Raw genomic sequence first — 25,033 nt, 5'->3', positions numbered from 1 at the left:
ACAGGGATAGAGGTTTCACTTTAATCAAGGCTGGGGTTCTGGCACTCAATTTATTAAGACCTCACCAATCATCACTTCCATCAGAGCTGGAAACTGTGGAAAGAATGTGTGATTCATGGAATATCAGTGTGAGCTCTGGAAAACGAAAGACCATCAAAGGGTGTAGTGGGCATTGGGAGTCAAACTCAGCTATAGATAGTGGTATAAGACCAATAGTATTTCAGTCTAGTTGCTGTCCAGGCAACAAGTACACATAACAGCAATACTCACAGCATCTGAAGAAAACCGCTGGTTCATGGAAATGTTGTTTGCATAAAATGGAAACATTAGCTAAGCAGAACACCCAGAAGAAAGTCATAATTCTCTACGATATTTGTATTCAGACCACCACTGCTATGGATTTGATCATGACAACTTTGGTACTTTGAATATATGTGGAAAGTAACTGGAAGTGCTTTTGTTGGGCACAGAACTCTCCTTGCTCCACTACCAGTAGGACAGTCTAGTGTGTCAAATGATTGCGGAGTACCAGATTTTCATGAGCTGTCACCAGGACAGTTGAAAGTTGGAGGTGTAAGATGCATATTGATGCACATTGTATTTGCCACATTGTAGACACATTACACATAGCACATTCCACCTCTGTGGTTGTGCAAACACTGGGCATTTCATGTGTATCTGTGGTTAGGGTGTACCATTATCAACTTGATTCAGGGGAAAACACAGTCCCCGGAGTCAACTGCCATGGGATGATGTTGATTATAATGGACTAACAGTGTGCAAAAGGGTCGCAGTCCAGCACATCACTTCCCAACTCAATGTTGAACAATAACAGCAACTACTCCTCATCCTCCTCCTAATCACTATCTCACTTGTGTACTGCCTCCTCATCACAGAGTGCAGTGATTAAATGCTGAAATGGTGGGAAAAAGACTGCCTCATTCAGTGAGTCACAGTATACGCCAATGGCAATTTACGATCAAAAATTACATATGGTGATGCATTCTGCTGGTCCGCAGGGCACTGTTCAAGCTGGAGTGGACACACTCTTCATCTTTCACTGGAAAATGGTAAAAGAAGCTACTTTGTGATCACTTGCATTGGTTTGTCTAGCCTACAGCAAGCTGTAGGTGACATGTACCGAAAGCAAGATATGCACCACTTCATTGCTCTCAGATTGTATCAGAATGGTTTGAGCATCACTCCATAGAAATAAGGGTGCTTCTGTAACTCTCAATCAAAACATGCATGCCATGGACCCAGCTCCCCCTATTTCCAAGAGTTGTGGGCACCAAATGAGTGATTAGGGATCACGATACAACCAACACTTTGTGTCTTGTGGAGTGCATGCCACAATATGTCGCTACAGCCATCGGGTCAAAAGATATTGTTACCGCTACTGGGTTAGTAAGTATGTCTAATTCAACTGCTCACAAGTGCAGATTTCTGCTGTATATGGGAATTTCTAAATCAAGTCATGTTAAGTTTATCTGTAGTTCAGTGGGATAACTACATTTAGAGAGTCATACTCAGTGACATGCTGTCATTCCATTTTCCACCCAGTATGCTGACAAAGAAAAACCCAAACTTGTTCGATTTCGGTTTTTCTCAGTTAAATTATAAAACATATATGGAACTGATTTCTGTGAGTATTTGAAAAAGTGATATTCAAGCATGTAATTTTTATGAGCTTGTGTCAAAATAACTATCAAAGATCCCTTATAAATACATACTTGAGACAGCTCATGAAAACATAACTATATGTTCAGATACATTACATATAAACAAATATAACTTTTTATTATGTCTTTTTTTACATTTCTGTGTACAAAATTTGGAAAATACAAGCTCTGCTTCAAGTAATAGATACTTATAATATCTTTAATAACAGCAAACACTTTCATATTTTTGTTACGTAAAACTGTTGTACTGGAGATTGTTGAACAGTTGATTTTGTGTGTAAGCAAATTATTTTTTAATAATTTCTTTAAAACAGCCTACTCCTTACCAATAAAAATTCAGAGCTACAGAAAAAATAGTAAAATTTAGGGCAATGTTTGTTTCTGTTTTGTATACAGCATCAGAATGAAATGAACATAAGCAGTAAACCCACATTTCACCATGTTATTTTCTTGACTTAGGGCTGGGCAAGGGAAGGGTGGATGATTTAACATACCAAGTAGTTCACATGTTGACCATATATACTGAGAAAATTATACCATAAATATGGTAGTGAAATTCCAAATATAACTCCAGTAACTAAGTAGCAAATAGGTTGACACAACCACATGTGTTAGCTTCTCTGGTGAGGTTGCTCATATTTACACATGACACAATACATGTCTCCTCCAAGTCGAGCGGCCAACCACCGGTTTTTGATTACGGCAAGTTTGAGGCATTCACAAGTGAATTTTGCTTCCAGGTTGGTGTGTACAGAACGTCCCATTCCTTCAATGACAATTAGATCCACTCCATTATCTACTAATGCTTTGGATAGCTGCTGGTTGAGGCGACTGTAAAAGAAGAAAAACAGGTTAATTGATGATTAACTAATGTGAGGTTTTTGAAACAAGTACACATTAAAATTTGTTTTCAAATCTTTAATTATCCTTGCAGCTGCACATAGTTGATTCAGTGTAAACTACACACATTTGACGAGAACAGGGCCCAATTAACAAATATATAAATGGAATTATTATGTGAAAGACAAGACAAATTAACTATAGCAACACTTGTTTGTTTCACACTCACAAATACCAAGAAGTATTGCCTACCAATGGGGATTACATTAACAGAGAAAGTGGCATACTAAAAGAAAACATAAAATGGCCAATAATTACCAATAGGTGCTTAATGTTGGTATTAATATTAGTTTACAACCATCTATGCAAAACTGTCCTTTATTTTTTTGGCATTTCTTCCTCATGTTAGTTTATCTATTGTGACACCTGTTTCTGATTTCTTGAAGCAAGGTCTGGATGCTACTGATCGAGATGAATTAAACTGGTAGCTCTTCCTATATGTATCTAAAGCCTTTTATCTGATCTGCTTCCTGGGAAATTACACAAATATTGTATCTGTAGAGTTGCCTACAATTGTTGCTTACTTTCTCTTTCAGGATTACACAAAGCCTGTTCCAAATCTCAGTTTACATGTCATCTCTTATTCCAGTAGGATGATATCTAAGGGCAAACTTTGGAATTCTATTACCCATTCAAAAAAATGTGGTGTTCCCAATTTCTCATTTTGGGATATTCTGTCATTTGATAAACATTTATTTAATTACTGCCTTATCTCTTCATTGTGTCTTTTGTCTTTTAGGACGTATCCTTTCATTGATCGGGGGAATTTCATTCCAGGTGATTGTAGTTAGGTTTTGATAATTTGTTTTATTCATCCACATCTCGTTTCCATACATCAATGTTAACACACTGATAGACATAAAATTTGAGTCTCTTTTCTTGTTTACCCTTCAATCAAAAGTGCAACACCGAAAGTAGTTGTAGAATTTTGTTATTTGGGCAGCCAAATAACTGATGATGTTCAACGTAGTGAAAATGTACAATCAGGGTGGCTATACCAAGGAAAATATTTCTGCAAAAGAGGAATCTGTTAAATGTTGGATGTAGAATTAAGTGTTAGAAATACTTTTATGAAGGTATTTGTTTGCAGTGTAGCCATGTATTGAACTGAAACGTGGATGATAAGCAGTTCAGACAACAATAAAATAGCAGTTTTTGGAATGTGATGTTACATAAAAATGCTGAAGATTGGATGGGTAAGTAATAAATTGGTCATAAATCAAATTGGGTAAAAAGGAAAGGACAAATTCTGAGGTGTCAAGGAATTGTCACTGGTATTGGAGGAAAGTATGTACGTAATAACTGGGAGACAATGAAATGAATACAATAAGCAATTTCAAATAGATGTAGTTTGTAGTAGTTATATGCAGATGAAGAAGCTTGCACAGGATATATTAGCATGGAGATCTGCAACAAACCTGCCTTCTAACAGAAGAGAGACACCTCTCATAAAATAAGTATTTGTATAACTCATATAAATCTGTAAACGTGTCAAGAAATGTGTAAATAAAAGTACAACTTTTACTTCTCCTACCTAACTTAGTGGTCAATGTTGCTGTTCCTCCAGTACAGTAACTGAATATGCACCCTGAAATGTGCCACTTATTATAATAAGGTCCATACATTCTGTCATCACTGACTAAGGCAAGGCAAATATTCTTAGACGACATGGCCCATTGCTAATATGTTCACAAACATATGAATTAACCAACTTCATGTACCTAAAACATTAATTTTTCAGGATCGTATTCCAACATGTGTGTTCGGCCAACCTGATATGTCAGGGACACTACTTAATATCTTTAATGAACCGTGCTATTAATTATGGCAAATTTGAGCATTAGCTAACCTCACAGAAGAGTCCTGGCTGGCTATTCCAAAAATGGTAATTCATATAGAATAGGGACCACTAAGATTACAGGTATCCTGTGCACTTCAGTATTAACTACTGCTTCCATACACCAACTACTTATCGCACATGTCAGACACTAAACTTGTCTGATGAATGATCACTCACTCAGTGTTCCTTTAATAAACACAAGTGAACTGAGGACTCAAATGGAAGCATCGAATCAAACAAGACTTAGAGAGCATACCTAAATTATCATCATGTACGAAAACTGTTGCTGCTATGCATGGTCACTTCAGTAAAAATGACGACAGTGTTTTAGTAATGTCATAGTAGTTGGAAACTTAATGTGTATCACAATAAGAAGCATAGAATAAATTTTGCGATATTCTGATATATCCCCTCTGTGATGAACTGCAGTAAAGTCCCTCATTTACATTTTTCAGGGGGGCTTAAAAATAGTGTGATATTGTGAGAAAATGTAAAGGTTTGGAAATTATTTTTTAAACATATGTATAAGTTATATATTATGAACTAATTGTTAGTTGATATTTTTTGATAAAAAAATTAGAATTATAGATTTTTTTTATTTCTTCTGGTGAATTTTTTTTTTTTGTCTGATTTCCCGGTCCATACATAGATTCAAGATTTTAGATGTCTACATCAAAAATTTAGCTTTACAACCTGAACATATAAAAGGGGCAGTCAAATGAGGATGAGACAAATAGAAAAAAGTACACAAACTGTTTATTATTTGCAAGGTAACTGCCATACCTTAACACATTTATCCCACTGTGAGACAAGATGGCCAATGTTTTAATAGTAAAATGTTTGCAATTGCCTATGGAGCCACGATTGTGGCAAAGTGTGCACCTCTTTGTCTGAAGAAACTTGAAGGGCCCGAATGTCTTTCTTCAGGACTCCAAAAATGTGGAAATCACATGGGGAGAGTTCAGGACTGTGTGCATGATGTGTAAGGACTTTCCAGTGAAAGTTCTACAGTGTAACTGGAACAACCTTGGCAGTATGCTGTGAAACAATTACTAAAGTGAAGCACGTTGAGTTGGGCAGCATATTCAGCAACTGGCTGGTCAGTTTAGAGTGATCAGATTTTGTACGTGAAGAAATAAGATATTTGTGAAAAATTGGAATAACAAAAGGGACAAAATGGGACACTAGACAGAAAATATTCTGCATATATGACTGCATCGCTTTACTAAAATAAATAACTGAAGTTTATACACGCAAAAAGGCATATACCTTAAAAAGATAAGATTATTCAAAATACTGAGAAATTGAAAGAATGATTTCTTAACCAATGAACACTGAGGTAGACATCAATAATCTGTAAAATGTTTGGCTACTGCATCAGGAACACTGCCAGTAACTTTGTACTTATCAGAAGTTCTAGTATCTTTCAAAAGCTTTGAATTGGTTAATAGCATGTTATAGAACTCCTTGTAGGTAAGGTCTTGATAATGAGTCTTAACTATTAGAATTGATTCAATAGTTTCACTGGTAAAACAGTATTTCTCATCAATCCAAAGGGAATTCAGAATTGAAAACATCCTTTCCACAACAGAGTTGCGCCTGGTACAGCAAGAGCAAAACTCACAAGTGTGTGTACATTTATACATGACGTAGCTGTACTTTTAAGTGTATGGAATACATCACACCATCTCTCATCCGTTTCCAAATTTGCTTTTTCTCATTCATCAAATTTCTTGGATCCAATGTTTACACGCATCCTATACCATCACACAATACATCTTCTTCTATTGGAAATGTTGCACCTGACTCTACTCTCTTAAGAATTTTCAGGCAATTTAAAAGTTCAGCCCAGTTAACAGAATTTTTCAATGTTGCCCAATGAAATGATTTCAGAGGTTGAAATGGAGAAGTCCACTTTTCTAAATAAGTCACAAAAGTGCCATAAAATAGATTAGTAATCATCTTGTATTTCGACTGAGTGAAGATACCTTACTTTTGCAAGTTAATTAAAACTGAAGAAATAACCGAAGTTTGAAATTAACTAAATTTCCTGTTACTGATTTTTTTCTTTAAGCAGCTCTAACTCTTCACTAGATTATGTAGTTGAAATCGTGGTTCTTTCCTACATTTGGATTTAATTTCAAAACATTTTCAATTGCCTTTGTGTGAAACAAAGCCAAAGAAGTGACTGTGGGTTCTCAAAAAAACTGTTTCAGCAATGTAGGGCACCTATCCTGGGACATAAAATAAGATTTCAAAGGTCCATACATATCAATAATGCCTGTAATCCTTGGCAACAATGATAACCATCTAGTTTTAATACTACCTAGAACCTGCTTGTATTCAGTATCAACGAATTCACAGAATGATTTCAGTTCCTCCACACACACAGTGTAAATGTGAAAATGTTGAAATATTTTATGCACTATTGTTTCCGTGTCAATGGGAAGAATGTCTGCACTTGTTTGACCTCCACTATGTACCGAAAGAGCTACACAACCAATGCCTTGAATATTCATCTTGAGGACAATGTTCAGTTTGGAATAAACATTGTTTGTTCCTGCTCTCTTGTAACCACCAAAGTTGGTGCTACAGCTATCTGCACAAAATCTGACGATTTTGTCAACAATAATTTGCTTTCTTAAAATATCTACAATCTAACTATCTAATAATTCTACCGTTTCTCCACCAGTGTTCTGAAGACAGATTACTTTGCACTGAACACCTCTGGTAGGTATAAAATATCTAGCTAGAATCAGAACTAGCTTCAAGCTTTTGTGATTTGATACATCAACCATCACAGACACACAGTTTTGACGTAACTTCATGCATTGCATATAGTGATAAAACATTCACTACAATTGACTCACATTTTGTCCTTGAACATGTGAATTTCTTCCCAAATAGATCTCTGATGAGAAGAGTCATGTAGGCCATTTAACAGAATGAATGACTGTGTAATTTCGGTTTGGAACACATACAGCCCTTCTCCCACAGCAATGCATTTATTTCCTCCATTTGTAGTTTCTTCATACTTACAAAGGAAGTTATGTTGCTAGAAGTTCTCACAGAGACTGCCAACAGAAGCCACTTTTTCTTTATGTACTGCATTATATCGGCATGTCCTCTATGTTCAATGGAAGAAAAACTGAACGACACAATGTACATTCTACCTCCATACACATGGTTTCTTCAAGAAAGGGAACTCTTCTTTCACAGTTTTTGAGAAAGAACACTTTCTTTTCTCCATATTAATGGGCATCAGTTAGTTTCACACATAGCAAACAACAGACAGTGGAGTGCAATAAAGCAAGGTTACCTAACCCAGTGTTGAAACTGCAGTCTACCTCTCATTGTTGTCAGTACCAGTCCAAAGACAACCTGTTGGTTGCATCTACCACAAATTTATATCGTCTAACTGTGAATAGCTAACTTGTAATTATTAATACAATTGAACATTGATATCCCTATAACATTAATGAAAACTTTTTGCAGCTGACTATCATTTCTGCAGTAGCAAATAATCTATGCGAATCACGAAGCTCATGCATAAGTCACTGGCACTGATCATGATGACAGAAATCTTCTGTTCACAACTCTCCTCATCCTGTGACCAAAATAATGCTTCATTATTCCGTTTTTGCATTCAAGACAAAGCACTCAAGACAATACTAAAAACTATGTTTATGACATTAAAAAAAGAAAGAAAGTTAAGCTTATTGCTAATTATGAAAAAATTAGATATTTGGCATCTCGAATATTTTGCGGGGGAAAAGAGGACAGTCCCATTAAAAACGGGACATCTGATCACCTCTTGGCCACAGTTTGCCAGTGGCCATTCCTGCAGACAGAGAGCTCATTGGCTTTCATGTCCACGTAGAAAGCAGCACAGTGGTTACTGCTTAATTTATAGTTCATGTAGGTGTTGCCACAGGTAGTCCTGCCTTTCATTGGGTAGAAGATACGTGTGACTGGACTAGAGTAGGTGGTGATGGGAGGATGTATGGGATAGGTCTTGAATCTAGTTCTATTGCATGAATATGAGCTAAGAGGCAAGGGCTTGGAACTGGGGTGGACCTGGGATGGACAAGGTTATTGTGTAGGTTCATAAGGTGTCGGAATACTACTGTGGGAGGGTTGAGAACGATAGTGGATAGGATAATCCTAATTTCAAAACATGATGAGAGTTAGTCGAAACCCTGACAGAAAAAATGATTCAGCTGCTCCAGTCCTGGGTGGTACTGTATCACGAGGCGGAGCGCTCTTTTGTGGCCAGACAGTGGGTACGTGGAGAAAAGGCTAAGGAGATCTGCTTCTATACAAGGTTGAGAAGGTAATTTCTCTCTGTGAAGGCACAGTGAAATCCTTTGTTTATTTGGAGAGGAGCTACTGTCACTACAAATGTGGTGAGTGTCTAAGCTGTATGGAAGAGACTTCTTGGTATGGAATGGATGACAGCTGTTGAAGTAGAGTTTTAGTGGTGGTTGGTAGGATTGATGTGGAAGGAGGTACTCATGTATCCATCCTTGAGGTTAAGATCAACATGGAGAAAGGTGGCTTGTTGAGTTAGGAGCACCAGGTGAAGTGAATGGCGGAGAAGGTGTTGAGGCTCTGGAGGAATGTGGATAGGGTGTCCTCACCCTCAGTCCAGATCATGAGGATGTCATCAATGACTCAGGACCAGTGAGAGGTTTGAGATTTTGGGTGATTAGGAAGGATTCCTTTATGTGGCCCACAATAGGCTGGAGTAGGATGCTCCTATGTGGGTGCCCATTACTGTACCATGGATTTGTTTGTAGGTGATGCCTTCAAGCGAGAAGTAATTGGGGGTAAGGATACAGTTGGTCATTGTGATCAGGAAGAAGGTTGTAGGTTTTGACTCAGTTGTGCAGTGGGAAAGAACGTGTTCAGCAGCTGAAAGGCAATGGGCACTGGGGATGTTAGTGCTGAGGGAGGTGGTGTCAATGGAGAATATCAGGGTATTGTGTGATAAAGGAACAGGAACTCTGGAGAGTCAGTGGGACAAATTGTTGGTGTGTTTTATATAGGATGGTAGGTTTTGTATAATTGTATAATAGCCTGAAGATATTGGTCATGGGAGGAAGGATTCTCGCAGCCGGGGAAGGGGGGGGGGAGATTTGAGGAGGGATTTCTGGAATGGGGTCAATACGACAGGGTTTGTAGGCAGACAAATCTGACAGCTGATAGTTCAAGGTCAGAATTAATTTTCACATGGTGGATTGCAGTTCTTTCTGTGGCTGTATGGTCAGTTTCCATGTTGAGCGCTTTGGGGAGTGATTGTGAGGCAAGGTTTTATGTTAAGAAATTATAAAATCAGGGGTGATTTGGGGAAAATCATGTTTGGATGGAGGAGTGATCTGAGTAAGGCAAGGTTCAGTACTGGTTTTTGAGTTGAGTCCCCACATTGGAAACACTTTTTGCCACTAACCCTATCAATCAGACTCAAACCAAAACCAATACAGAACCCTCTCTGACTCAGTTCACTCCCCCATACAATTATGATCCACGTTCATTGTCCACAGATCACCCCCTGTTAACATTTCACAATTTTTTAACCTCAAACCTTGCTCACCATAATTCCCCAAATCATTCAACAAGGAAACAAACCTTAGAAGGGTTGCCACAAGTTTCCCTAAGTGAAATCCCCTGACATTTCCATGATTTACAAATAAGTTTCAACATTTTTCCCTGACAAATTTTGAAATCTCAAGGGTAAATTAAAACGTTTAAACACATTTGGTGACAAAAATGTGTATCTCCTTGGAGTCGCAAGACGGATTTAAAATACCTTCACTGATTTTAGAAATAACCTCAGAAAAAAGTAGGCCTCTTGAGAGAAGTATATAAGGCAGGGAACAACTGTTTAAACCAACATTGTATGTGACCACCAATAAAATGTTGGTTCTACTGTGTGTTTTATTGATGGTTATTATCTGCTGCATTATGTCTATTATTTTGCAGGTATTGTGTGCCTTTTCTTTCAATAAATATACGAGTACATAGCGTACAAACCGTCAGCGACTGCCACAATTTTCTTGTTCTTATTGTCCATACTTTCTAACATATTAACTACTTCTGAACTGCCTAAATGTACTAGAACAAATTAAATGTCTATAAAATGCCACATTGTACAATGTGCTTGTGGTGAGACAGTAATAATTCCTGAACTCAATCACCCATGGTCTCTGACCTGTTGAGGAGCACTGCAGTCCTGGGTCCATGGATAAACCATGAAAATCTGCTACATTATGACAGTGAGACTAGATCCAATGAGCAGGGCCTCCACATTAGTGGGAACCAAATGGCTTCAGATCAGCAGGCTCAATCCCTTACAATACTCACAGAAATGGCCTTTGGATTTAGCCTGTCTTGGAAATCCAGTTGTGTGGCCAGTTATTCGCGAGCTGCAGAGAGGGTGTTGATGAAATGTCACCGTGGTGATCAATCCATGCAACAGATAACTTGTTCAAATACTCTGAGAATCAATAATAATGAAGACAGATAGCAATTCACTGTAAAGACGATTGCTGAGCTGCAGACGGGCAAGTACAAAAAACAATCTCTCACACAACTAAATTTTCAGCCACAGCTTTTGTCAGAAAATGAGAGCACATACACATTCACACAAAATCACTCAGACACAAGTTACACATAAATTACTGCCATATCTGGTTGCTGCATCTGCAGTCTCTGAGAATCAGATCCAAACTATCACTCCTCATGCCTCCCTGCTAGGCAACTGGCAAGAAGTGGTGGCAGCACTGACTGCAAGCTGAGGGGAGTGGTAGGAAGGGCAGAAACAGTAGGAATGAGGAAGGTGGGAAGTGGTGCACGAACTCAGCTGCACCCAGCCAGCGACGATGCACGACACCTCAGTAAACAACCCATTTCATCTACTGAGACAAAATTGAGATTTTTCCAGTGCTTTTTTGCCCAATTTTCCTGATTTGTTTGAAATTCTCTGATTTACAGAACCTGGCAATCCTCCTTACGTACACAGAAAGAATCACAATCCACCACTTAAAAATTGATCCTGAACTTATAACTGTACATGCTGACAAAAGCTCCACCACAGTGGTTTTGAACCACTGGGATTAGCTGGGGGGAGGGAATCCATCAGGCTTAAGATTCATCTGCCAACAAACTCTGTCAAGGTGACCCCATTCCAGAAATCCAGCAGGATCTCCAGTCACTCCTCAGATCCTTAGCCACATCCCAGTAGCTCTCCCCTGAGTATCTCTTTCCTCATCCCTACCACTCTCTGCATTCCTACCTTCTACATGTTTCCTAAAGTCTATAAACCTAACCATGCAGATTGCTCCATTGTGGCCAGTTACTATGCTCCCACTGAGAGAATCTCTGCTCTTGTGGACCAACAACTTCAGCCTATCATACATAACCTATCCACCTATATAAAAGGCACCACCAGTTTCCCCCAATGACTGTCCATAGTTCCTGTTCCTTTACCACACCATGCCCTGCTATTCTTTATTGATGCCACTTCCCTCTACACTGGCCTCACTGCTATTGAACACCACCATTCCCAATGCCCAACTGAGTCCAAACCTACAACCTCCTTCCTGGTCACAATGACCAGCAATATCCTTACCCGCAATTAGTTCTTGTTCGAAGGCATTGCCTGCAAACAAATCCATGACACAGCAATGGGCACCCACATAGCAGCATCCTATGCCAACCTATCACGGGCCACCTATAGGAATCCTTCCTAACCATGAAAAATCCCACACCTCTCACTGGTTTTGGTTCACCGATGACATCTTCATGATCTAGACCAAGGGCGAGGACACCCTATCCACATTCCTCCACAACCTTAACACCTTCTCCCGCATTTGCTTCACCTGGTCCTCCTCAACCCAACTAGCCACCTTCCTCAAGGTCGACCTCCACTTCAACAGTAACCACCATACCATACCAAGAAGTCCTTTTCATACAGCATATCCACCTGTGGTTGTCACATCTGTAGTAATGAGCAGTCCCATTCCCGATACACCAAGGGTCTCACTGAGACCTTCATAGACAAAAATTACCCTCCCAACCTTTTACAGAAACAGATCTCACACACATGTCTCTCCAGTCACATTCCATCACCCGCTTACCCACCGTCTGGCCACAAACAAGCATTCTCTTCATGACTCAGCACAATCCAGGAATGGAGCAACTGAACCACAATTTCCACCAGGGTTTTAACAACCTCTCATCATGCCCTGAAAGCTCCCAAGTCCTTGCCAAATGGCTCACATCCATCCAAGTCCCATACATCCTCTCTCTCATTACCACGTACTCCAGTCTGGTCACAGGTATCTCCTATCCCATCAAAGGCTGGGATACCTGTGGAAGTGGCCACATTATCTGCCAACTGAGCTGCTGCAACCACTGTACAGCTTTCTGTGTGGGCATCACAACTAACAAGCTGTCTGTCCTCTCGAATGGCTAAGCCAAACTGTGGCCAAGAGACAGCTGGACCACCCAGTTGTTGAATATGTTGCCTGACACAATGTGCTCCCTTTCAATGACTGTTTCACAACTGACTGTGTATTAATAACACCAGCTTTCTTGAACTGCCCAGCTGTGAACTCTCCCTGTAATACATCCTATGTTCCCATAACTTCCCAAGCCTCAACCCACCTATCTATCCTTGTCCCTGCTTCTGCTCCAGCACCACACAGCTTATCACCATCATCATCATTATTAATCTTTGCTCGCAGCTCTACTGTATTCCAATGAGTAGTCTGACATGATTGTGCATCTGCACAGGGAGATCAATATGGCATCAGGCGCATATATTATACAGGGTGTTCACACATCGGATCAAAAATGTATAATTCCAATTTGTTTGTCTCGGATGGGGATATCCAATGATACCACACTTGATTCCCCGCCCCATACCATGCATAGGTGATGGGGGGCAACTTTGAAATCTTCAATGTGAAACCATAGCAAAATCTATATACATTTTATCTGAAGCATCATTTTGCCACAGATGGCAGTGTAATCAGAGGAATAGAAATGGGTACACAATCATAATTATGACATGCTCCTTGAATATCCAATGGCAAGTAGGATCCCACCTCCACGCTTTATGACAGGCCAGTATTTCAGAACTTCTAACTGGAAACACCATTCACAACATTGTCTCCCTCCAACATATTGCGCCGCTGTGGCTGTGGCTCGAGGCGAACACTACTTTTCTAATTATAGTACGTGTTCAAATGTAGTACCACCAACTACAAAAGGTGTATCAGAAAGCGCCAACAGGCCATGAAGACTTGGTCGACCACATCAGAAATGTCTGGATGATATTACTGTAGATATGCTTCTGTCCTATATAAGGTCATTTGAAAAGTGAATCAGTGTTTTGTAGTTGGCGGTACATGTTTGAACTTTTACACACACACACACACACACACACACACACACACACACACACACACACACACACACACACCAGATGGTGTTCCAGTACATATATAAAAATATCTGAGTATTCGAATGCAACATTGTGTCAAAATTTCAAGCCAATCCACAAAAAATTTCCGAGAGTCAAGATTTAGAAAAAACTAACATTTACATTTTTGGAAGATGAATGCCAACAGCCATTAAGTAATATATGAAATGCGTATTTGAACCATCAGCTGTTTTTACTTTAAACCCAAATTCTACCGGTTTTGATCTAGGACCATCTTCACAGATAATAGTTTAAGCCACCATATTGCGTTAGTCATGCATATGCATATGCATTTTATACTAACATCTATATTTGTACTTACATTTATAGAAATTGTAAATGTTCCTAATCGCAAATCTCTGACTGTTTTTGACTGAAAACACACACAAACACACACACACACACACACACACAACTTTGCTGTGGCTCAGACTACTTAAAAGGAAAAGAAAGAAAAAAGAAAACAGATGTTCCTAAAATGTGTGGGAATTGAATACACATCCTATTCTCCTTCTCTCCCATGTCTCTGTCCATCTCCCCCTTCCCCTTTCTTTGTCCATCTCTCTCTCTCTCTCTCTCTCTCTCTCTTTCTGGCCATCTTCTCCTCCCCCTTATCTCCATGATAGACAGAGTGAACTGAATGAAGTTGTGGAACAAATGAAGCAAGAGAAGGTCAAACTTCATGATTCATACCAACAACAAGTAGAAACATTAGTCCATGAGAAGGTCCAGGAATTCCAGTCACAGCTGGATGATACTGAGGTGGCTTTGGAGCAAAGAGTGAAAAGACTTGCCGAAATGACAGTACGGCAAATCAAACTTCTCACAGAAAAATGTCAGATGGAAGTAAAACTCGTGGAGAAGAAACAACTAGATGAAATGAATTGTATAACATACAACTAGCACAGGCAAATCAGCAACTTGCAAAGTTACAGGCACAGATTCAGTTGCAAACTAATCATCGAAATGGTGCCCCCCTCTCTCTCTCCGCCATCCCTCTCTCTCTGTCCATCACCTCTCACCAACCTTTCTCTGTCCATCTTCTCCTTCTTCATGCAATGTCGTGTCAAAATTTCAAAGCAATCAGTCATGAACTTATGGGGATATACAATTTTGAACAAACAAGCATTTACATTTTTTATTTATATACATAAGTGTTTCAGTGTGTCACACTAATGCTTCTGACTTGTGGGATAAGTACAAGGAACCATTTGTTTGACCCAGGTTAGGAAGGGCTGAAGATTTTGAAGTGCACAGTACAGTGAAATACAATGCACATTCATGATTTTTTCATGCAAGGCCTGCCCCCACACAATACATGAGCAAGTTGCTCAGGAACTCCAAAGATACAAAGGCAATGGGGTCATCTAACCAATTTGTGCATGCCTGTGGACATCACTCTTGGTCATTCTCAAGATGCTTTCAGGTGGTTTATGCCCGTGTGCTGATTTTGATGGAACAGTAAACCCAGAAACTGCTGTGAACTCTTTTCCACTTCCATGTCTGGAGGAATCGATGGATATACATGGGCAGAGCAAATACTTTTCAAAGCTGTATTTATGTAAGGAATATTTACTGTTACCAATGAATAAGCAGTCCAAGCAATATGAATACTTTGTGATAAACACTCGCTTAAGTTCCAGTTTCAAAGACTACCATTTGGAAGTGCTTCAGCTCCCACAATTTTTCAATGGTTCCTGAAACAGTTAATAGCAAAAGCTCTTCTCGTACAAACTATTTGGATAATATTGTAGTCATGGGTTGTATGTCTGCTGAACAATTAGCAAATTTAAACTATTTGTTTCAAGTTCTTTCTGCGACAGGCCTAAAGTGCAGCAAAGAAAAGTGATCCTCCTTCGAGAAAGGCCTAAACTACTTAGGTCACATTATTAATGCCCAGGGTATTCAACATACTACCTCACACTTGGCTGAAATTTGAGATTTGCCAGCACATCATAACATTAAGGAGCTCCAATCAGACATGCAGAAGCTCACCTACTACATCAAATGTATTCCTAGCACTGTACAAATTGCTGCTCTGCTCAATCGGCTGTGCTGGAAAAATGTTCCTTTCATGTGGTCTAAAGAATGCCAAAACACATTTCAGCAATTAAAGGAGGCATTGGTAAGTTGTCAATGACTGCCTCATTTCGACCCAGCTAAGGCTGTCATGTTAGCTGTAGATGCATCTCCTTGTGGGATAAGACTGGTGCTCTCCCATAAAATTGGTTTTTTCTGATAGACCTATTACATTTGCCTTCAAAATCTCTCAATAAAGTGCTGTGTAACTACAGTCAGTTTGAAAAAGAGGCAGTTACCATTATCTATGGTGTTACGAAGTTTTACCAATATTTGTATGGTTCAAAGTTCTATTTATTGACAGCCTTGTCCAGTCCTGCCAGGCCTGTCCCTCCTAAAACACAAAAATTGCAACAAAGGACTCTGATATTGTCTAATGAGTTGATGTACAAACCCACTGCCCAACATTCAAGTGCTGACTTCTTGTGTCGATTATCAATCAGTACCATCACAGCATTTGATTCTCCTGAGGAATGTTTTTGAATTAATTCTCAGGTTTTGAATGTCTTCAAAATTTTCCTCTTGATTTTTGGCATGTTGCCACAGTAACTTCTTACGACACAGCTCTTCAGGTTGTTTTGCAATACAAGCACTATGGATGGCCCCACAGTTCAAAAGAAATTCCCCACCCAGTGGAGCATCACTACTTCTCACATCATCACATACTATCTACGTGATCAGGATATGGAGAATGATAGTGCATGTGTTGTGATCCTGACTTCTTACAGTGGGAAGCTTCATTGCATCAAGGACACTGGGGCATAGTTCACACAAAGCAACTCCCAGACATCATTATACTTGGCAGGGAGTGGATAATCAGATTGAGTAAATGCTATCTAATTTCAAAGTTTGTGCAGAAACATCAGTCAGCTCCACCACAATGCTTTTCTGAGTGGCCGCATCAATCCGGCTCATGGCAATGCATTTGCATCAATTTCGTGGGTCCGTTCTGGAATATGTGATGGTTACTAGTGGTAGACACTTACAGTAAGTTTCCTCTTGTCCCCATGACATCCACCACTATGGCAAGTACGGTATCAGCTTTGTCACCTGCTTTTTTGTCTTTAAGATCTTCCACATGTCATTGTCTTAGGCAATGGACTACAGTTCATGTCAGCTGATTTCCAACAGTTCTGTCCCACCAATGGCATACGCTATGTGACAACTGCACCTGTTCACCCTCAGTCTAACGGTGAAGCTTTATGGTTCACCTGTTTGTTCAAAAGTCACATGGAGAAACTCTGTTCCTGGGAACACATGGGTGCAAACTTTAAAAATTTTTCTCCTTTGGCTTCTTGCTATGTGACAGGACATAGCCAGCAGAATTGTTACATAGTCGTAGACACTGCTCCATGTTGCATCTTTTGCGTCCGCCATGGACACGATTTGTTCTGACAGGTCTGGCAAAGTGTCAGCCACATGATAAAGTGCTGTACAAAGTTTTCGGAAAGGAACAGCATTAGGAGCGCAGAGACATTACCAAAGCCACTGGACATTTTCCTTACGTCATCCAATGTTCCGCTGGGCAGCAGCACCACCACCAATACCCACTGCAGCGCACTTCTGAGTATGTCAGAATGTTTGTCCACAGGCCCAGTGTGTCACTGGTTTCTACACCAGCTGTCGATTCAGTCTCTCTGCCAGTCACAGCCAGCACCATCACTGTGGTGCCCATGGAGGTCGACACTCCTCCACTGTCACCACCGCTGATGTCACCGATGTTGGCGCCCATTACCCTCGGCCTGAACCAGTGTCTGTCAACACAACCACAGTTGCCCACATTATGGGGCCTGAGGGGGCCCATTCCCCCTCAAAAATTCATTTTTGGGGGTGGGGAGGGGCGGAGTCCCCAATAATTTAAGAAAATTATTGGTTATATTATGCTTTGTAAAATCACAAAATTATGTTAGAATTTTTTATTTTCTTTGTTTGATGACTGTTACCTTTAAAATACATCCAGTAAAGAGTTAAAACAAATAATTATTACGGTAGTAAGCAGGTTAACTGAAAATGAGTGGTGTGAATCATGATAGCGTTACAGTACTATGGGCACACTTAGAATTTGTCCCGGTGCGTTAGCCTTTGGGTGTCTGGCGCCAGCGAGCAGTGCTGTGGCCACGGCAACATCAAAAGGACTGGAGCAGAAGCACCTGGAACCCTTCACCTCATGTCGCCTTGACACTTCGAGACATTACGACGACGCGGCTATATACAGCCCACCCTGCTGTCGCAGTCATTCAGTGTGGATAGTTTCGATCAGTGCATGCTGCAGACGTGTTTAGTGTTATGACTTTAGTGTCTAGTGGACTACTTTATATGACTATATTTCACTCGTTTATTTTAGTCTCTTAGTGTACTGTGAATTAAGTTTGCAATGGATAAATTTGTTACCAAAAAGGTATGCTTGGAAGTTGTTGATACTGCAAGTCAACCTCCAACAATTAATGTGTCATCAATTGCTTCGTCGTCTTCAGATGAGAGCCGTTCACAGACGAAACCTAGACAATCTGATAAGGGAAGATCATTTCAGAAGTCTTGGTTGATCAAATATACATGGCTAAAATATGAAGCACCTACGGAAAAAGTTTTTTGCAAACCCTGCAAAGAGGCAGATGCTAAAAAAATCTATTACAATTTCTTCTGCTTAAAAAAAAAGATGAGGCACTTACTTCCACAGGGTTTTATAACTGTAAAAAGGCTTTGGAAAAATTCTGTCTTCATAAAAATACGTTTACACAAAGAAGGTGTTCTGAAACTAAATTCTATCACTAACCGAAGTGTGGCCTCCCAATTGAATGAACAGTTAGATAGTGGTATAAAGAAAGGCCGTTTAGCTCTTGAGACAATTTTTACTACCTTGCAATTTCTATGCTGACAAGGACTAGCAATTCGAGGGCACAAAGGAGTAAACTCAAATTTTTTTCAATTGATGCAACTCCGAAAGAATGACATACCTGAGTTTAAAGATCGGTTAGGGCATTCGGGTATAAGTAGACATCCCACAATATTCAAAACGAGATTATTGATCTACTATGAAAGTCTGTGTTGAGAAAGGTATTGGTTTCAGTCAACAAGACTGAACATTTTTCTATTATGGTTGATGAAACAAGAGATTCTTCCATTAACAAACAAGTGTCATTTTGTATTTGTACTGTTGACGATTCCTTAATCATCAACAAAGAATTTATTGGCTTATAAGAGCCTCTCAACACTGAATCACAAACTCTGTTTAGTATTTTAAAAGACATTTTTGCTCGTCTTGATTTGTCAATGGATAACTTAACAGGGCAGTGCTATGATGGTGCCTCGAATATGAGAGGTAAGTATGATGGTGCCTCAAACACGAGAGGTAAGTTCAAAGGACTAAAAAAGTTACTTTTGGATATACAACCAACAGCATGTTATGTGCACTGCACTGCTCACAGTTTGGACTTGGCATTTGTAGACAGTCTCTGCCATCTTACGTCTATGAGGAATATTATGGCTTTAGCCAAGGACTTAATAAACACCATAAGCGAATCCAACAAAAGATGGGGCTTTCCAAGTAGTTCCAATCACGAGAGCAACAGCAGAACGTTCACTTAGCACCCTTACACGTCTGAAGTCATATCTCTGATCAACTTGGGACAGGAGCAATTGAACGACTTGGCTGTTCTTCATGCCCACCGAGATGTTTTGGGTGAATTGGATATTCGACCAGTCATCAACGACTTTGTATTCAGTAATCCAGTCAGATGCCTGACATTTGCATCTTTCTAAAGACACTCTAGTGCTAATAATGGCATCTAGAGCAATATTAAATATCTTTATAAAATAGAGAATTAAATACATACATAACGTTAAATTTTCAGCTTCGAAATATTAGTACTAGTTTAGTACTGTATTGCTGTATTACTATAGTACTGTATTAGTTATTTTCAAATACTTAAATATTTTTAGGGTGTAAGACCCAATTAAAATCCACTGTTTACATACTTTTTGACTGAAAGTATTAGGCATACTGTATTAACTTTATTAGCTGTATTAAAGCATTAACTTTGAGATATTGTTTTTATTTAATGAACCCTGAGCCTTATTCAAAGTAAGCTTAAATTAGCTATTTCACTTATTAATCAAAGTGCTATTACTGTGTGACAGCAATATTATAGATTTTATTCTTTTAATGATAGTTTAGGATTTATTTGAATATAATTTAAGTCTTTTCAGAGCTATATATTCATGGCTCTGTAATAGTCTATAAGGATGATTGTTACTGTAAATTAAATTAGCTTTTTGCGAAAATACCATGCGTGTTTGTTTTGTTTCTTTTTTTCAAAGCCAAAAATGTGTCAGGCTTGTTGAGTTTCCCAGAGTGTTGAGTTATTGAGAGTCCAGTTTTCGGGGTTCTAATGTTGATCATATGACTCTAAAATGATTAAAAAAACTTTAAAACTCACTATTCTTCATTTAAAATTTAGAAAATGTCCCTGGGCAAGACCCCCAGTATGCCTCCCCCCAAATATTTTTTATAAGTCGGTGCCCCTGGACACAACAGCCTCGGAAGGTCACCACACCACCCCAGAAGATCACTTTGCTGTTCAACCAATCACAGCATATGCATCTCTGGATGTGGGTATGCACCTTATGGCTGGTTTTTTGACTGCTGTTACTGGTAACTCACTATGTGCACACTGGGGTGCATGCAGAGAGCTGCCATCAGCTACAGTTAACAGTTACACTCCCTGTCTCCCCATCTGTGTCCACATTCAGTCCTCCTCCCTGCCATCACCATGTGCTTCTGCCATACATGATAACAATGTGGAGGTTTGGAAGTGAGGAATGTTGTGTTGTCTGAAGAGCAGAGTGCCCAAGCACAGTTGGCATCTCATGACGAAACTACAGAAGGGTATAGTCTCTGCATGATGCACCAATGAATAAGCAACACTGGCATACAAGGTCTCCTACAGCTTTGCTACACTGCTGCAGTCAGTGGTCTACTTACAACTGAGCAGAGGAATGCTTGGCCCAGTTGCCAGTCAATAATCAAGATGACAGGATCATCTTAGATAGGCTACCATTATATTAAATGTCGAATGCAAAACATTAATTTGAACATTATGTCAGTTAGTCTTCAAATAAAGAGTCTTGTAAATTTGTCTGTATCATATCATACTTTAATATTCACAGACAGTTGTAAATACGAGGTGTACAACTTTGCTTCTGCCGTTTGCCGATAGGTAGTGACAATGGTAAGTAGCAAATGAAAGAAACGGATCGCAGACATCCGGCAGTTAGCTTGGACTTCGATCGACATAACCTCATTAAAACATTAGTCGATTTGTGTCTGCATTATAAAGTTGTTCTTGATTGAAAATGTCAGTTTATGAGCGTAATTCTCATCTTTTGCGCTAGGTGTTACTGTTTTGTTTCAGTATGAAGAAAACAGTGGCCGAGTCTCATCAAATGCTCTGAAGTACGTATGGTAAGGACGCTATTAGTGAAAGAATGTGTCGTGAGTGGTTTCAATGCTTCAAGAATGGTGAATTTAACATCGTGGACCAACACAGGAGTGGAAGAGGGAATTGTAGACATTGCTGAGTGTAGACTAACGTCAAACTCAAGAATAATTGGCATGATTAGTGGGAGTGACCAGGCAAATTTCAAAACCTCTCAAGGCTATGGGCACAATTGAGAAAGAAGGAATTTGGGTCCCGTGTGAGCTGAAACCAAGAGGTGTTGAACAGTGTGTGTTTGTAAACAGTTACTTCAGAGGCAAAAATGGAAGGGATTTCTGCATTGCATTGTGACCGGGGATGAAAAATGGGTTCATTATGATAACCCCAAATGCAAAAAATCACGGAGATATCCCGGCCATGCTTCCACATCGACGGCCAAACCAAATATTCACGGCTCCAAGATCATGCTCTGCATTTGCGGGGGACCAGCTCGGTGTGGTGTACTATGAGGTGTTAAAACTAAGTGAAACAATCACAGGTGCTCATTATCAAACACAATTAATGCACTTGAGCAGAGTATTAAAAGAGAAATGGCCACAATACACCGAGATGCATGATAAAGTGATTTTGCAGCACGACAACACTCGACCCCATGTTGCAAAAGAGGTCAAAACATACTCGGAAACGTTAAAATGGGAAGTACTACCCCACCCACCATATTCTCCAGACATTGCTTCCTCTGACTGTCACCTGTTTAGATCGATGGCACATGGCCTGGCTGACCAACACTTCCGATCTCATGAAGAAGTCACAAATTGGATTGATTCGTGGATCGCTTCAAAAATTGAAAAATTTTTTTGACGCGGGATTTGTACACAGCCTGAAAGATGGAAGAAAGTAGTGGCCAGCGATGGAAAATACTTTGAATGATACATGTGTAGCCAATTTGTTTCATTAAAGCCTCAAATGTTAGGGGAAAAAACGGTGGAAGCAGAGTTGTACACCTTGTATTTAGAGCATTCCTGTGCCGATGGATTATGCAAACCTAAGTAAATCTTCATATCTCCTCCCGGAGCAAACCAAAGAGCCCACAGTTGTGCTGCCGAGTGTATTTTCATTCGGCACAACAGTTTCACAATATCCAACTCGAAAATGTAAAACTGATGAGAAGCGTATTCCAGTTTGAGACAAAAGAAGTCACTTCTGCTGTAAAGAGGATGGATAACCATCCAGTCACTTTACTGTCCTCTATTCATGACCCAAGAGAAACAACAGCGGTGAAGAGGAAAAATAAGGATAGTAATTGTACAGAGATTTACTGTCCTGAAGTTGAGGCAAGATACAACAAAATAATTGGTGGAGTCTATAAATTTGACCAACTATGAGAAAGATATATTCTTGGTATATACTCTGTAAGAGGATGGCAAAGAATATTTTATTTCCATTACATTGTCATGTTAAAAAGTTTTATAGTATGGCTCACATGTAGAATCCATCCAGTAAGGCAACTGATTGCTGACTTCTTATCCCAGAAAGGATGAGACCAGAAACCTATTTTTCAGGAATAAAAAGGATAAAGGACCTGAAGAGGTTCGTCTTGTGGCTGTGGGAAAACATTAACCTATTTTAGGAGATACCTACAAGAGGTCCTGTCATTGTAGTACCAAAGCAGCAGAAAAGTGCACTTGTCATTTGTATATTCAAATACCACTTTGCAGAGATCCATGTTTTTGAAACTTTCATGGCAAATAATTGTAACAATAACTATAACAAAATGAGTAAATTTTTCAAGTAAATGTGAAATATGTTCAAAATGTTGTTTTTAATCATTTAACTCCAAAGAACAGTGGATAGAGTACTTCCCTCTTTACTTTAAGGACTGCCTTTAAATTTTGTATGTTTAACATGTGTGTCTTTATTAACTATTACCTACTTTCCATTTAGTAGTGGGTGTTAGAGCTGCACCTTTTTTAGATTGAAGTCAGCTGATAGGTATTCCTGCTTAAGGGAAGTCTCTCTAACAAGGGAATCACTTTTGACAAAGCTTAGGTATCCGAGTAATGAGGGAATTAGTATATTTCATCAAAATATACAAGGTATTAGAGATAAAGTTAGTGAACTGCTTATAGATGTTGACTCTGAAATTATTGGTATATCTGAACACTTCTTAAATAAGGAGATAATTCAGAGGCTTCCTTTACCAGGATACAGGTTGGCTGGCAGCTTTTCGAGGAGCTCTTTGCGGTGTGGGGGAGTAGCCATGTATGTGAAAAACGGCATTCCATTTGAGTCAATTGATGTTTCAAAGTGCTGCACTGAAAACGTGTTTGAATGTTGTGCAGGTGTGGTTAAATTTAACGGAGCTAAACTTCTAACTGTTGTTATTTATAGATCCCCAGACTCCGATTTCACAACATTTTTGCTAAAGCTAGAGGAGGTTCTTGGTTCACTTTATAGGAAATACAAAAAGTTAGTTGTATGTGGTGACTTCAATATTAATTGTATAAGTGAAGCGGATGCTGGTAGACCTCTTTAATTCATATAATCTTATGCAAACCATATTCTTTCCAACGAGAGTGCAAGGGAACAGTAGAACAACCATAGACAACATTTCTGTTCATTCCTCATTACTAGAAGGGCATTCTGTTAGCAATAAGGTGAATGGCCTTTCAGATCATGATGCACAAATTTTAACTTTAAAAGATTTTTGTTCTGCAACACGTGTTAAATATAGTCATCAGCTGTTCAGGAAAGCTGATCCAGTTGCTGTAGAGACCTTTGTAAACCTTATAAAGGAACAAGAGTGGCAAGATGTTTATAGCGCTGATACAGCAGACGATAAATATAATGCTTTTCTCAAGACTTTTCTCATGCTCTTTGAAAGTTGCTTTCCGTTAGAACATTTAAAACAGGGTACTAGCACAAACAGGCAGCCTGGGTGGTTGACTAGAGGGATAAGAATATCTTGTAGAACAAAGTGGCAATTATATCAAAACGTTAGAAACAGTCAAAATCTAAATGCAGCAGCCCATTACAAACAGTATTGTAAGGTGCTTAAAAATGTTATTAGGGAGGCAAAAAGTATGTGGTATGCAGATAGAATAGCTAAGTCTCAGGATAAAATTAAAACCATATGGTCAGTCGTAAAGGAAGTTGCTGGTCTGCAGAGACAGGTCGAGGATATAGAATCAGTGCATAGTGGGAATGTCCGTGTTACTGATAAGTCACATATATGTACAGTATTTAATAATCACTTTCTGAATATAGCAGGTGAACTAAATAGAAACCTAGCCCCAACAGGGAATCATATAGCACTCTTAGAAAAAAGTTTTCCGAGACTGTTACCTGAAATGCTCCTCCATGATACTGACAAGAGGGAGATTGAGTTAATAATTAAATCACTAAAGACCAAGAACTCTCATGGATATGACGGGGTATCTAGCAGAATACTGAAGTACTGTTCTATGTATGTCAGCCCAGTTCTCAGCCATATCTGTAACTTTTCCTTTAGGAGTGGTTGGTTTCCTGACCGATTAAAGTACTCGGTAGTGAAGCCACTTTATAAAAAGGGAGACATTGATAATGTTGACAATTTTAGACCTATTTCTAT

At 39.3% G+C, this 25,033-nt stretch overlaps 1 protein-coding gene across 2 annotated transcripts in view; it reads right to left on the bottom strand.

Moving 5' to 3' along the window:
* Window positions 1–1,774: 1,774 nt before the first annotated feature.
* The window catches only part of LOC126457642 (4'-phosphopantetheine phosphatase), a 163,974-nt gene continuing 140,715 nt past the window's right edge, over window positions 1,775–25,033 (bottom strand). For both annotated transcript variants that reach the window (XM_050094113.1, XM_050094114.1), the window contains exon 15: window positions 1,775–2,513. In XM_050094113.1, coding sequence (XP_049950070.1) covers window positions 2,294–2,513 — 220 coding nt within the window. In that variant the 3' untranslated portion in view covers window positions 1,775–2,293. The remainder of the gene's footprint in view (window positions 2,514–25,033) is intronic.

This window comes from Schistocerca serialis, chromosome 2 (assembly GCF_023864345.2).
Source record: "Schistocerca serialis cubense isolate TAMUIC-IGC-003099 chromosome 2, iqSchSeri2.2, whole genome shotgun sequence".
Taxonomy (NCBI): Eukaryota; Metazoa; Arthropoda; class Insecta; order Orthoptera; family Acrididae; genus Schistocerca; species Schistocerca serialis.
The sequence above is the reverse complement of the archived record's forward strand: the minus strand, read 5'-3'. Positions and strand labels throughout refer to the sequence as shown.